Source organism: Plasmodium brasilianum, chromosome 12, assembly GCF_023973825.1.
Source record: "Plasmodium brasilianum strain Bolivian I chromosome 12, whole genome shotgun sequence".
Taxonomy (NCBI): Eukaryota; Apicomplexa; class Aconoidasida; order Haemosporida; family Plasmodiidae; genus Plasmodium; species Plasmodium brasilianum.
The window spans coordinates 1,955,616-1,971,118 of record NC_090125.1 but is presented as its reverse complement, the minus strand read 5'-3'; the positions used below and the strand labels follow the sequence as shown (position 1 = coordinate 1,971,118).

The window sequence follows — 15,503 nt, the reverse complement described above, 5'->3', positions numbered from 1 at the left end:
ACAAATGAAAAAAAAGGTAAATAATCTAATAGAGTAAACAAATAAATATATAAAATAAACGAGGAAATATGTTCACACATAAATATGCATACATATATACATATTACGACTTATATTTACCTAGCGAAGCTCTTTCTACTATTTTTCGAGCTTTATTGCGCAATTCCTTTTAATCATTTTTCGATTTAATAAGCGAACTGGCGAATTAAAGAAAATATTAAAAAAAATTTCTTACTTTTTTAGTACTTTTTTCTTGGTATAAAATTAGACTGTAAACAATTATAATACAATAAACTTCCTTTTTTTTTTTCTGGCTAAAAGAATTTATGTAATTTGTTGAATATTTTTTGACATTTTGTATTAAATGAAGTAAAGTTAATTTCTTTTCTTCTCTGTTCACTTTTCACTGTTATCCTTTATTTTCGCTCTATTAATTTTTATTTTATTTTTTCACCATTAATTTTTGTTTTATTTCCTCGCCATTGATTTTTGTTTTATTTCCTCGTCATTAATTTTTGTTTTATTTCCTCGTCATTAATTTTTGTTTTATTTCCTCGCCATTGATTTTTGTTTTATTTTTTCACCATTAATTTTTGTTTTATTTCCTCGTCATTAATTTTTGTTTTATTTCCTCGTCATTAATTTTTATTTTATTCTTTTTTTGCTAGTATATTCTATATATAAACATTTGTGTTAGCTTAGCTTTTTAAAACAACACTAATTATCTCCGAGGAATAATTCAAGTGCAGCTATTTTTTCATATGAATGTGGTTTGTTCATTAAAATTAGAAAAATACTATTCCGTATAAATATAGGAAGTCAGATCTTAATTTTGTATAATAAATTAGTATTTATGTTAAATTCATATTTATGTAAATATGTGCATGGGACATATTTTTAAGAACACATGATAAAAATTTTGTTTATTTTTATACCTGTTTGTCATTATTTGTTCGTAGCTAGTCTTTTGTTGACCTTTTACCAATAATTTTTTTTAAAGTGAGAAAAATTTTCCCATCATTAATAGCCAGATATACATTTGTCTGCATTACATGTTAGCATATATACATACATATATACATATACATGTACATTATATATATATGCCCCCATAAATTTTGGGGTAAAAAGAAAAATTCATTTTTATTACCAATGTTTTAAATATATTATGTTATATTAACAGTTTTTTAAAAAGATTAATAGAAAAAAAAAAAAAAAAATTACAGAATAATTTTTTTTTATCAGTTTCAGCCTCATTTCAATAAAAACAATACAAGATTCCTCTTTTTCATTTAACCATGAGTCTCATAATAGGTCACATTTTATTTGGAATAAGGAGTAAAGGGATGCCTATAAAAAACGACAATTTTATAAAAGCACAAAAAATAAAACTTTAACTAATAATCAAAAAAAAAAAAAAAATAATAAGTAAAATAAGAGGCAAGATAAAAGTGAAATAAATGTAAAATATAAGTGAAATAAGTGTAAAATATAAGTGAAATAAATGCAAAATATAAGTGAAATAAATATAAAGTAAATATAAAATAAATGGAAAGTAAATGTAAAATAAATGGAAAGTAATTGTAAAATAAATGGAAAGTAATTGTAAAATAAATGAAAAGTAAATGTAAAATAAATGTAAAATAAATGTAAAGTAATTGTAAAATAAAAGGGAAAAAAAAAAAAAAAGGAAGATGAAGAAAAACTACGGTTTCCTAGATGATGATGAAAAGCTAAATGAAAATAGTGAAAGCATAAGATACAGAGAATACAAGAAAAACATTAGGAATATACAAATAAATTTTGAACAGATCTTAAGTGAATTTAAAGAAAGCCTAAATTATTATGAAAATGATAGCCCAAAACAAAAAGATCATTATATTCATGAATTTTTATTAAATAATAAAAAAAAAATAGAAGGGTTAGAAAATTTACATAAAAATGGAATACAAAATTTAGATATCATGAAAAATTATTTTAGTCACAATAGTACATATGCTATAGAAATTGCTAGATATTTAAGTATTTTTGATAAATTTAAAATACAACTTCAAAATGTCAAGAACACCTATGATAAAATATGCTTACATAATAGTAATAGTAATAAAAATAGTAATAATAATATATATAAAAAAAAAGAATTTTCTTCAAGGTTCACAAATAATAATGATATTGATCAAGTATTTAAAGAAAGATATGCTTTAGAATATTCCATAAGTGAGCTAGGTAATATAATATCCGTTGGACAAGAAACAAATGTGAAATTAAAAATGCAAAATTATAATGTTATGCATCAATTGAAGAAAATAAATTTTATAAATAATTATTTACCCCAAATTCAAAGAATACTGAAAAATATTAAGAACTACAATATGAAGAAGACGATTATTCTATCCGTAATAATAGCCCTCTGTATATTTGTTTTTTTTATGATTAGGTAGTCTTTCCTGGAGAGAAAGTGGTAACATGTATATATATATATATATATATATATATATATATTATATATATATAATATATATATATATATATATATACATAAATGACTAAGAATGGGATGCAGCAAAAATATCCTATAAGTGATACAAAATAGGATAGTACATATGTACGCAGGAATTACATATGCAATATGTTACGTCGAGCGTACGCATATTTGTCTGGATACACATGTATAAATAAGTATATGTGCACACTTTAGTGAATATTCGGTTTTGCTCGTTTTAAAGATACGGACTCTTGTTTCTATTTGGTAAAACGATACTTATTATTAAACTCCACGTAACCAAATATAAAATACCACTATAACGATACACACCTATTTTTTTGTTTAGAAATAAACGTTCGTTATTAAAATAGTCCGAAAATTGTAAAAAGGAAGCCTGATAAGTTTTCGTAACAGTAACAACTTTGTTATGCCGATCTATATGAAGAATAAAATTTCCATTTTATGAAAAGTTATAAAATTTACATCATCTCATTATAAAGAGATGATAAAATATTTTACCTGTAACGTGTTTGATGTGCGCAGGTTATATATTATACATATGTGTATATGCATATGCCTATATGTACTTGGGTATATTTAAGTGTGTTTATATAGGTACATATATGTGCATATATATATACTTATGAGTACAGGACCGAAACGGCTACTGTCTACTTAATAATTTTTTTTTTTGTAATTTTGAAAAAATAATATGTAACAGAGCAAAACATGTTTGCGTATGTATGTATGTGTTTTTTGTTTCATAAAATTAATGTACATATTGGTACACACGCAATCATTCGAATGTACTTCAAAATGCATGTTTACACAAAAAACAAAATAACTAACAAAATATTTAATTTGCTAAATGACAGCCAAAATAAAGTTTGTGTAAAATGGTAAAATAAAATAAAATAGTGCAAATTAAATTAAAATAAAGTGAAGTAAAATAATGCAAAACAAAACAAAGTAAACTAACGAAAAGTTACATTTGTGAATACAAAATGGGAAACAGTTTTCCCTATCACACGGATATACAAATAAAAATATATATATTTATTTATGCATTAATACAAAAAAAAAAAAAAAAAAAAATCAGAATTGTTTATGAATTGGCAAAAATTCGATCTGTTTTGCCTGCACACAAAATGTTTTATTATGAGGTGTATATAAATGAATTTTGGTTAATTCACATTTTTTTTTTTTAATTTCCTCTTCTACAATTAAATGAACAGATTTGAATTTACCATTTTCTATAAGTAGATAATTTGGGTAATGTTGACCATTATTCATAAATAAACTCATACATGTATCAATAAGAAAAAATTTATGATTACAGAATGTACTGACATAATGCGACATTTGCTTAGTATGCCCTACAACCAAATACTTGGCATTATATCTTTTCAGAATGTCTAATAAATCTGAACAAGCTTCCTTTTGATTAATCCATACTTTGCGTGAAATATTATCATTCCATAATACCCCATCCTGATTTAAATAATTATTTGATTTATCATATTTTAATAAATTACATTTATTTTCTATTTGTAATCTTGTTTTTAGACTTATTGTGTTTATGTTTAATTGAGATATATTTTTACTAATTCCACCGTGCGTAAATATAATATCGTTTACTTTAATTATGGCTGGAAGCTTAATTAATTTTTGAAAAAATTCTCCATTTTTATTTGTAAAACTTTTATATCTATAATGATAATTATTTTGAAAAAATAATTCTACTTCTTTTTTATTTACATAATTAAAATAACCGCATAAATTTAACTCTTCATGGTTACCTAATATTAAAATTATTCTACTCTGTTTATTAATTGCCTCTTTTTGTAATTTAAATAAATAATTATATATGAGTGGACCATATATACCTCTATCTAATATATCTCCAACTTGTATTAGTAAAATATTCTCACCAACCCATTCATCCTTTTTATTTATTAAATTAGAATGTCTTAAAATTAATTTTAAGCTTTCCATATCTCCATGAATATCTCCTATAGCTATTATTTTCCCTTCCCATTGTAAATTATCGTAATTATAAAAATAAGACGAGTCTAATTTTTTTTTATCTATTGCTAAATTTTTAAACAAAAAATCGTTTTTTAAAGATTTTGAGCTCTTACTCTGTTTAGGTGTCAGTAGATATAACAGTAACATCACACATATTTTTTTGCCCCAAATCATCTTTTACACGAATATATATATATATATATATAAACATTATATACATATGAACACAAACATATGAACGTATACATATGAGATATATAAATATACATATTAAAGTTTTTCAACCACTGAAAACACAATGTACACTTACATATACTTACACATTTTTCGCACGAAAAAAATGCGGATAGAAGGGTTACTTTAAGGAATATCTGGAAGTTGCAAAATATACGTCCACGTGCACATTAACACATAAGCGCATTTGCAAATAAGAGCATATATATATTATATATATATATATATAATATATATATATATATATATATAAAATACATTTATATATGCATATACAAAGACTTATTCAGTGAAGAAACGCTATTTCTCCTCTTATTTGTTATATTTTGCCTTACTACTCGTATCTTCTTATTTCGGTGGAAATTATTTTATAATAAGGTTGCTACTGTTAAAAAATAACCATAAAAACGAAGAATCGTTAATCATTTTATTATGTGAATATGCTGATCAGCTTAACACTGACAATGCATGAGCAAAATTTGCAATTTTCATTAGGTACCACACGTGTGCGTTCAATGGTGGGGGACACATACACTGATAAGATGTACATTAAAAATGTAAAAAATGCTAAAAAAAAGGACGATGAATATTTTAAAAAATGTACACAAATAAGACCTTCAAAATATGTTCAAAATGTTCATAATTATTTTAAAAATAATGATCATTTTTTTTTTTTTAAATGCCGTGAAAATATTGCTTTCACTGAATTTTTGTGTAATTCCTTCCCACTACTTATTTTTCATACACAATCTAACATTTTACATATTTTAATCTTCAAACATGTACATGTTTATATGTACACATATTGTTACTTATTCGTGCATATATTAATATGTAAAAGATATGTACTAGATTGTATTAAAAAAAAAAGTTTGCAAATAAAAAAAGGAAAAAAAAATGACTGCTAATTTTATAGTTTATTTAACGCAAAACATTTGCGTTATTTATGCTACTAAAAAGGGGGAAAAAAGCATCACATACTACAAATGATATACGCATTATCATTTTATATATGTGTAATTTAAAATAAATATTAATAAATTTCAAATTGTTAAAATAAAAAAGAAAAAGAAAAAAAGTACATATAATTTAAACTATAAATTATATGGTTATAAACGAATTCATATAAAAGTGTACCATTTTAAAATGAATAAAAAAATAAAATATGCTATTATTGCAATAATTTCGTGGATTTATATAAAACATTAACGGCTGTATGGAAGGAAAATCCTCCATGCCCACAAAACATATATATATATATATGTACATGCTTATACGTATATATATGCACTGATGTGAAGACGTAAAAGAATTTTTTTTTTTTTTTCCGTTATGTGTACCCGCATACAACAAAAATTATGATACCATTTTTTAATTTTAAAATAGGAAAATAACAATTATATATTTTTTTCTTTATAAAAAAAAAAAAAATACATGTTTCGCACCCGTATACCGCTTCATTTACAATTTTTTTTTTTTTTTTTTTTTTTTTTTAAAACATGAGACATACATTCGTGCAAGTCAAATGCAAGAGTGTACATATAATGTCCATGTATCAAAATGTCAAGCTGCACTAACTGCTAGTGTGTATGCAAATGAGGCCTTTACTAATAATTGCCAACTTTAAAACCTTTCTTTTAACCTCTTGGCAAGAATATTTAATTTATTAAAAATTTTTGATTGAGTTGTACCAAGAATTAGGCTACATATAGAGTACCTTGCCATTTTGATGTTATCAAAACTACCCAAAATGTGAATTTTATCTGCAGCTATAACTATTCTCGTTTTCGTTGCATTTTCAATAGCATACTTTGTTGATCCGTTACTACCACATATTCTACCAATACATCTTGATAAATGATCTCCTTTTAATATTTTTACATCTTTAATTTGGAATGTTTCAATATACAAGTCGTCAATTCTTAGTAACGCTAACGAATCTTCAATACTAAAACCAATTAAATATGCTTTAATATAATCTGATGCTTTTTGTAAAGTATTTTTATCTTCTGTTAGACTACATGTTCTTACTTCTATTTTATCTTTGTTCATACGTATTTCTAATTTTAAGTTCGTTACTACAGGTTTTATTAGTTCAAGCCAATTACTTCTAACAGCTCCCATTCTTTTTCTAGGTATTGTTATTATTCTCATTTCATTTGTATTAATAGAACTATTACTATTATTTTCTTTCTTTTTAAATATTATTTTATTTTTCACTTTTTTATTATTTTCTTTTTCTTTCACGTCTAGTATATTTTGTAAAGTTAAAATATTTCTTGTGCTTTCATTTTTTTCTTTTCCTTTTTCATCTTCCTCCTTAATTTTATTATCATAATCTCTTTTAACTTTTCTATTCTTTTTACTATTATCATCGTATGATAAGACTTGTATTTTTTTTATTCGTTTCGTCATTTTGTTTATATATTTTTGTTAGTGTTCTAAATTGCAAGGGAAATGTAAAACAAAATCACATGATTCAATGAGAAGCAATATGAAATGAAGGGTCAATAGGTCTATATATTTATACACATACACATATGTGTACATATATGCTTAAATATGCATCTATAAATATACACATATATATACTTATATTTATATGCTCTTAAGGATTAAGGGAGCTCAGTTGCGCATATTAACATAAATAATGTACTCCACTAACTGTATTATACATCATACTGAAAATATAAACAACACGAAGCTCTTTAGGCCCTTGTACGTAATAAGCCCATGCAATGTTTCTTCAGTTATATTATTTAAATATACTTCTCTATATTTTCTTCAAATTAAACGCATAAACGGTCAATTGCGTAAACACGATAATAACATATATGAGGTTTATTACTACTGTGCATATATATATATATATAATATTTTTGCCAATGAAACAAGCAAAAATAAAAAACATGATAAGCCAAATTTAAATCTATAAGGCAAATCACATCATCGTATACTTTTTTATTATATATTAAGTTAATTAAAAATATGCAAGGATGTTTTAGCTATTATTTAAAAAAAAAAAAAAAAAAAAATGACAGAGAAACCAAAATTATAAAAATTTGCATTAATTTTGTTACTTCATATTTTAGTAAAATGTAATTGCAAATTTTTCAATTTTGTTATTTTCTGTTTCTGATAAAAATATTTTATTCCTTCAAATATATACAAAAAAAAAAAGGAAAAAAAAATGATAAAGCATTTTATCAATAAATAAATACTTAAAAAAAAGAAAGAAATTGTTTTTTCTAAAAGTAAAGAAATTAAAGAAAAAGATAAAAAAAAAAAAATTCAAAGGCATTTTGTTTTTTCATAAAAACGTAAATGGAGATAGTAAGTATGGTATGAATTAGCATGTGAGTTATTATGTAGTACCCCCTTAATTATAATTTCGTTGACTTTCGTACATGCAAATAAAAGAGAGCAAAATAAAAGCTTCCTAAAGCACATGGTGTAATGATGGTTATATAATAAAATTTACGGATAAACTTGCTTATATGAATGTATATAGTATTTGTATGTTATATGTATGTATTTATATTTACAGGTGTATATATGAGCATATGTAAACGTATAAAAAAAATTATCTTTTAGTTATTCATTGAGAACATTATTTATTTGATATTTTTCGAAACGATGTAAAAATTTACAGAAAGAACATTAAACGTAGTGTAGCTTAAATTATAAATATTGTAATTCTATTTTAAGTATTTCGTAAAAATAAAGTGCATATAATCCAAGGAATACTACGACGCATTAATCTGCTATGTAAACGTACATTATTTATTGTGTTTATGTATGTTTAACTTAAATATTCCTGAGCTGGATAGGTGTACCTATCAGAACAAATAAGAGAAGGAAATATTTTAATATTGTAGGGGAAGACAGTTGCATATTTTCTAATATATATATATATATATTAAAAATACACCCACTAGATTTTAACTCATTAAAAATTATGAAGCGTTATTATATATTAAATGTAGAGGAAAATATTGACTTCATTTTGCAAGGTGGGTTAATGCTTTTAATTAAGGGTAAGTATACATAAAATGCAGCTGAAATAATACATTATTGTATTCATGGATGAAAGGATGTGATAATTTTTTTAAAACTACAAATGTATATGCATATATAAATACACTACATACAAGGAAACATATATATTATATATGCATACTCATGTATGCATAGTTTATAAACATAGTACATCTGTACTTGTGTACGTATTAAAATATAAATGAATAAATAAATAATATATATATATATATATATATATATATATATATATACACTTATACGAATATATATTTATTTTTGTTACGTAAAATACAATGGCGAAGGGATTATATGTTTGTTATCTAAAATGAAAAATTTTAGTTTTGTACATGGTAAAATTCGTTAATTTGTAAATACTGCATTATACCTCAATAATAAAAAAAAGAAAAAAAAAATATTTCAAATTGTAATTTTAAATTTATGAATTTATTAATAAAATTTTAAGTATTTTTTTGTGTATTTATATTTACCATTTGACAGATATATGTTTAAGATGACGTAATGAAATAATTGTATTAAATAGATTTTATTTATAAAAATAATTTTTCATGTTTAAGTGTACATATATGAACATTAACGTGTATAAATTGTTGCAGCATAAAGGATAAAAAAAGTATAATATCTATTAAACAATATACCTTTTTCTCCATATTACTTTATTTTATTTTTTTTAATTTTTTTTAAAGAGAACACTTCAATAATGTAAGAAGTTGATTTTCCTATATTTAAAAAGGGGATATATGTTTTATTTGAAGAAGAGAATTATATTAACTATCGCATAAATTTTGCTTACGTACATATTTCCTTATACATGCTTTTACGTGCGTTTATAATTGCAAATTTTTCATATTGTATGAGCCTAAAGAGAAATATTAAAAATGAATGCTTCGAATTTGTACCGTGTGGATATGTATATGTAGATAAGTATGCGTATATAAAGATGTATATTTGTATATGTGAATATATATACAGATGTGTATACGTTTATAAAGATGCATATTTGTATATATAGATGTATATATATGGATAACACGCCCTTTCCCTTTTTTTTTTGATAGTTTTTTGTCTGCCCAAAGACAAGAGAGTATCAAGAAAAAAAATTCGACAGTGCGTTTTGTTTTTTAAATTTTAGTGTGTGTGAATTTTGTGTAGAGGTTCATGCATGAAATTAATACTATTATACGGGGAAATTCTCAATACTTTTTGTTGTCGTTCGCTTGAACAAAGGTGTACATGGAATTATATGAACGCATCAAGAGGTAGATATCAATAAAGTCAATATAGAGAGAAGCAGTTATCAATAAAGTTAAATCTTCGAGAAATTGTTATCAATAAAAACAACGTCGAAAGTAACAGCGTAACACAGTATAAATACAGACAGTACGAAAAAATGAATAATCTGGAGTGGAAGAAATCTGCACCTGCGGCAAGTAACAATAAGGATCATGTTAAGGGAACAAGTACAACGAACACACTAATAAACGAATTATATGATAGTACCAAAATGAGTGCAAATATAGAAGAATTATGCGAATTTGATATAGAAAAAAGAGATGAATTAGAAGAAGAAAAGTATTATATGTTGTTGTCTATTGCGTACGGATTAATAGCAATATTAGCTGACGCCCCATATTTTATAATAGTATCAATGTCAGATTATTTCAGACATGCATTTAATGTTACAGATATTATGATCAACGAATTCGCATTAATGGAAAGTATAATATTAATTGTTGTATGTATATTTTTACATTTGATCGGAAGTTATAGATTAAGATGGAATGTATATCAGCCTCTTCTTACAATGTTTTCTTTAGGAATAATCCATTTAATTGTTCATTTTAAAAGTGATTATATAGGACATAAAATAGTAATATTTAGTGCAGTTCCATTTGGTATAATATCTTGTGTAATTAAGATGACAACAATTAAAATATGTGTTTTGTTTAGAAAACAATATTGTAGTGCTTATGTATGTGGATTATCGATGTCTGGATTTCTTGTTTTTGTATTATATGTATTGGGAGCATATGTATTTTTTGAAAATGATATAAATAAATTTTGTAAAATGTTTTCATTATTTTATGGAGTCATTTCTTTTTTATCAATAATTTGTTTTATGATATTATATAAAATATATAGTTTGCCATTTGTAAAAAGATTAGGAGAAAAATTTGAAGATAAAGGTTTTTTAATAAACAAAGAAATATTATTTGATTCATTCAAATCGATGAGTGTAGTTTGGGAATATATGCTTATAGCCTTTCTTGCAAATATATTTAGCTATCAAATATACCCAACAGTTTTTCCTGCATGCATTGATGAAAACAAAGAAATGAAAGGACTTTTATCAGGAGTTCTACTTTTTGGTGACTCATTAGCACATTTGTTAGTTCATATTTTTAGCAACTTTTTTATTAAAATTAATTTTGTAATATATACCATTATCAAAATTTTTAGGTTATTTTTTCTACCTATATTTGTTATTTTAGTTTTATATAAAAATTCATTTTTGAACAGTCAATACTTTTTAATTCCATTAGCATATACATTTGGATTTACACATGGAATATTATCTAATTCTGTTTTTTTAAAAATACCCGAAGCATGCAGAAAAAAGAACAAAGAACAATATCTTAAATTAGCTCCGAATATAGTTTTTTTATCTTTTATATTTGGCACTATGATTGGTGTCTTCATATCAAAAATATATGTGAGGATTTTGGTCCCAAGCTGATTACCATTTGAATAAAAGAAGTCATATGAAAACACGCTACATTTATTTAAAATTTTTTTTTTTTTTTTATTTGCACAGATGAATGCAAGAATGGACAAAGAAAAGAACGAAGTAATGAAACGTCGAAATGTGGAAATGTGGAAATGTGGAAATGTGGAAATGTGGAAATATTCAAATATTGATATGTGGAAGTATTCAAATATTGAAATGTGGAAGTATTCAAATATTGAAATGTGGAAGTATTCAAATATTGAAATGTGGAAGTATTCAAATATTGAAATGTGGAAGTATTCAAATATTGAAATGTGGAAGTATTCAAATACTGAAATATGGATATACTGATACATTGAAATATAGAAATATAGAAATATCGGTATATTGAAATATCGAACTATTGAAATATCGAACTATTGAAATATCGAACTATTGAAATATCGAACTATTGAAATATCGAACTTTTGAAATATCGAAATATTGAAAGTTTGCCTAATTATTCTTAGCGAGCTTTTCGCACATTTTCCTGTGTTCGTAAAAAAGAACGAAAGTACGACTGTGCATTTTTTTAATAATTTTTTGTAACCATTTTTAAATAATACTGCGATTTAATTAAATTTATTTTCTCTATCTTATGTCTTTCTTTCGTCTGTCTTTCGTCTTTCTTTTATCTTTCTTTCGTCTTTCTTTTATCTTTCTTTCGTCTTTCATTCGTCGTTCTTCCCTTCATTCTTTCCATCTTTCTTTCTGTTCTTTTTATTTTTTTTATCACTTAATCCGAATTTAATATGCAATGATCATATATTATTATTTAAACGGTTTTTCTTATTTTTTTATTAAATCTTTCAAATGTTTGGTTATATTTTATATCTTTATTGTTCACCTTGTTGGTTGTGCGCGTTAAGTGTATGTGTGCATTTATGTATATATGTATGCATGTATTTGTTTTACACCTTTGTGCTTTTTCAATATTTAATTCATTTTAACATTTTCAATGAATTATTTTGTTATGTAGTAACAACTTAATGTTATAACTTACATGATTGATTTAAAACGCTTTAATTTAAAATATAATAATTACACATGAAAGTAGGAATGTTAAAAAAATGTACGAGGTGTATCACGAGATACGCTGTGAATGTTTGCAATAAAAAAGCCATATAAATACATAGGATGTAAAACTGTCCTAGTCACATAAAAAGATAAACTGAATTGCCAAAAAAAAACAAAGATTCTTACTATCTCATTAGATAAAAATGCCAAGTTAATTAACTACTTGCTTTTTGTAAGGAATGAATTAGCAAGCCTTAAATGAATGTTATTTATTCATTAATTTTGATAACATTATATTATTTTATATTGAATTAAATTTCCTTTTATTTTTTTTTTATTTTTTTATTTATTATTTTTTTTTTTATTTATTTTTTTTTTTTTTTTTTGCTTAACCTCGATAGGGCTATTTTCCATTTACCTACTGCACCAAATGGAGGTATGATAAAAACTTATTTTTAAAAGAACCCAATTCAAAGGAATAGTTAATCAACATTTTTAAAAGATCCTCATAAATTTCCTTTGAAACAATAATTACTTCCGAATTGGCGAATTTTATATCCTTTTCTTCTTTTGTACAATATAATACTTTTATCGCTTTTTGAAAAAATGCAGAATTTTCACAATTATTTTCCACGTCCAAAATTTTACAAATATATAACTTTTTTATAAAAATCCTTATTTCAATGATTTTTCTTTTTTGGTCATTTTTTAAATAAAATACGGCTGTTTTATATTTTTCACATTTATTATGCATGTATTCGTTAAGAAATAACAAGTCATTGTAATTTTTAAAGATGTTTTTCTTGTTCATCTGCATTTTTATTTTATGCTTAAACAGGTAAACTTTTGGGTTGTTACAAATGTTGATTACATTATCTAAGTCACTGCTCCTGGTATTATTGTATTCTGTGTCTTCACATTTCTCATGTTTATCATCCTTTTTCCCTTTATTTGAGCCCTCGCTGTAAGCATTATAATACCCCTTTTCTAGATCTACAACATTATGTGCCAATAATCCACCTTTTAATAAGCTTTTTTCCTTTTCTAACTTGATACTGTTTAAACATTCTGTGTTGTAGCTTACGATTTGTTGCCCATCCTTTTTGCTTATCTTCACAGTTTTATTATTTCGATTTATGAACAGAATTTTATCTAGTTTTGTATATTCCTGTTTATCCGTTTGATGCATAAAATCAAATAAGAAAATTTTTAGAGAATCATTAATATTTTTATTATCAATATATGAGAAAAAGTTTTTACTATTTTCGTTTTCTAAATAACCAAGTGGACTGAAGCAAAAATTACAAAAAAAAAAATACCTATAATTACCTATTGCATTTTTTCTAACAACTAACTTACTATCTTTTATTAATCCAAAATTAAAACATAAGGAATTAGACAGAACAAAAATGTTATTGTCAACATCATTTATAGAATCATAGGAGAATGAGGTACATTCTTCGCAAAATGCATGATCAAAGAAATTGGGTGTACGTAAATATAAGTGGGGCATTATAAGATTAATTTTTGAACACATAATAATATTTGAATTACAAGATCTGCACAATATTATAATATTTTTTTTTAATTTTAACATATTATCTAATTCAATGTTTGCACTTAATTCAAAGAAACTATTATTTTTTCTATTCACAACAATGTCTAATAATAATATAATACTCAATTTTTTTTGTAGTAAAAAGTGAATTGTTTTTATTCTTGCCTTTTGTACCGACAAAATTGAAGGTAAAAATATGTATCTGCAAAGATGTTTTTGTTGAAAAATACAAACATCTTTTGTACAAAGATCTTTTCCTCTTAATAAATGAGATATTTCAAAATAATCACTTTCATTTCTACTTTTGCTTAATTTTTGCAGCTCAATCTTAGATTTATCGACATTATGCTTACTGCTACTACCATTGATGAAAAGCGTATTATTTGATGTAAATTCTACAGCAATATTTTTTTTTCCCCCTTCATTTTCTCCTTCGCTCTCTTTTAATTCTGTTTTCACTAAGAAGTTTAACTTATTTAGCCTTATACTCTCATTAGTATTTAATATTCTTTCCTCACTGCTATTTGTGCATATAATTTTGTTACTGCTAGATAAATTAGCGTCACTTTTCTCATTACGCACAAAATTATTTAGTTTACTTTTTAAAGAATAATTTTTACAATTAAATTTGAGTCCTTCAGGACAAGAAGAGCTTTCCCTGTCATTCACATTTTTAACAGATGAGAAAATATTGGAGGATGTTGCATTATTCGTATTTTTTTTTAAGCAAATCACATTATTATCATTCGAAGAATTTGTATAAATTAATTGTAACTGAATTTTATATAAATGAAAATCTAGAAAGTCCTTTATTTTTTCAACGATGACTGAAGCCTTAATATAATTCAGCACATTCTTGGAAATTTGCAAATCATTAACGAACGATTTGGATAAAATGTTTATTTCAATGTTTAGTGACAGTGTATTTTGTTTTATGTAATATTCTGCATATTTCATAGTATTATATATAAATACGTGCTAAATATGTACTTATTTAAGTATAAATGTGTACGTACGTATATACATTACGCGTATGTACGTTCTTTCACAAAAAAGAAAACTGCTGAACAATTGTAAATTAAAATAGGAGCTGAAAATACTTTGAACTTGTAAACAATTGCTTAAGAACAGTATGATAACGACAAAGGAAAATATATATATAGAGCGGATTTTTATTTATTAACTTATTATTACTTAATATTATTATATATATATTATATTATTTTTTTTCGTTTATTTTGCTTTAACGGACTTGATTAATGGATTTGCTATGTTGGCTTCACGTTTGAAGCTTACTTTTTACAGTATTATTTATATTTTAGTTTGTGATTTCGTTTTTTCATTGATTAGTTTTT

At 24.2% G+C, this 15,503-nt stretch overlaps 5 protein-coding genes across 5 annotated transcripts; 2 read left to right on the top strand and 3 right to left on the bottom strand.

Annotated features, from left to right (window-relative positions):
* Positions 1-1,694: 1,694 nt before the first annotated feature.
* Positions 1,695-2,441, top strand: MKS88_004404 (uncharacterized protein; the record flags this gene model as incomplete). The annotated part of the gene is made up of 1 exon (XM_067217578.1): positions 1,695-2,441. The coding sequence occupies one exon, from the start codon at positions 1,695-1,697 to the stop codon at positions 2,439-2,441; it is 747 nt and encodes a 248-aa protein (XP_067071992.1).
* Positions 2,442-3,580: 1,139 nt separating this feature from the next.
* MKS88_004403 (shewanella-like protein phosphatase 1) lies at positions 3,581-4,660 on the bottom strand (the record flags this gene model as incomplete). Its single annotated transcript, XM_067217577.1, has 1 exon — positions 3,581-4,660. One exon carries the CDS (start codon positions 4,658-4,660, stop codon positions 3,581-3,583), a length of 1,080 nt encoding a protein of 359 aa, XP_067071991.1.
* A 1,710-nt stretch (positions 4,661-6,370) lies between these two features.
* On the bottom strand, positions 6,371-7,162 carry MKS88_004402 (pre-rRNA-processing protein PNO1; the record flags this gene model as incomplete). Its single annotated transcript, XM_067217575.1, has 1 exon — positions 6,371-7,162. The coding sequence occupies one exon, from the start codon at positions 7,160-7,162 to the stop codon at positions 6,371-6,373; it is 792 nt and encodes a 263-aa protein (XP_067071990.1).
* Positions 7,163-10,196: 3,034 nt separating this feature from the next.
* Positions 10,197-11,885, top strand: MKS88_004401 (nucleoside transporter 3; the record flags this gene model as incomplete). Its single annotated transcript, XM_067217574.1, has 2 exons — positions 10,197-11,519; positions 11,622-11,885. The coding sequence occupies 2 exons, from the start codon at positions 10,197-10,199 to the stop codon at positions 11,883-11,885; spliced, it is 1,587 nt and encodes a 528-aa protein (XP_067071989.1).
* Positions 11,886-13,008: 1,123 nt separating this feature from the next.
* On the bottom strand, positions 13,009-15,105 carry MKS88_004400 (uncharacterized protein; the record flags this gene model as incomplete). Its single annotated transcript, XM_067217573.1, has 1 exon — positions 13,009-15,105. One exon carries the CDS (start codon positions 15,103-15,105, stop codon positions 13,009-13,011), a length of 2,097 nt encoding a protein of 698 aa, XP_067071988.1.
* Between the last annotated feature and the right edge of the window lie 398 nt (positions 15,106-15,503).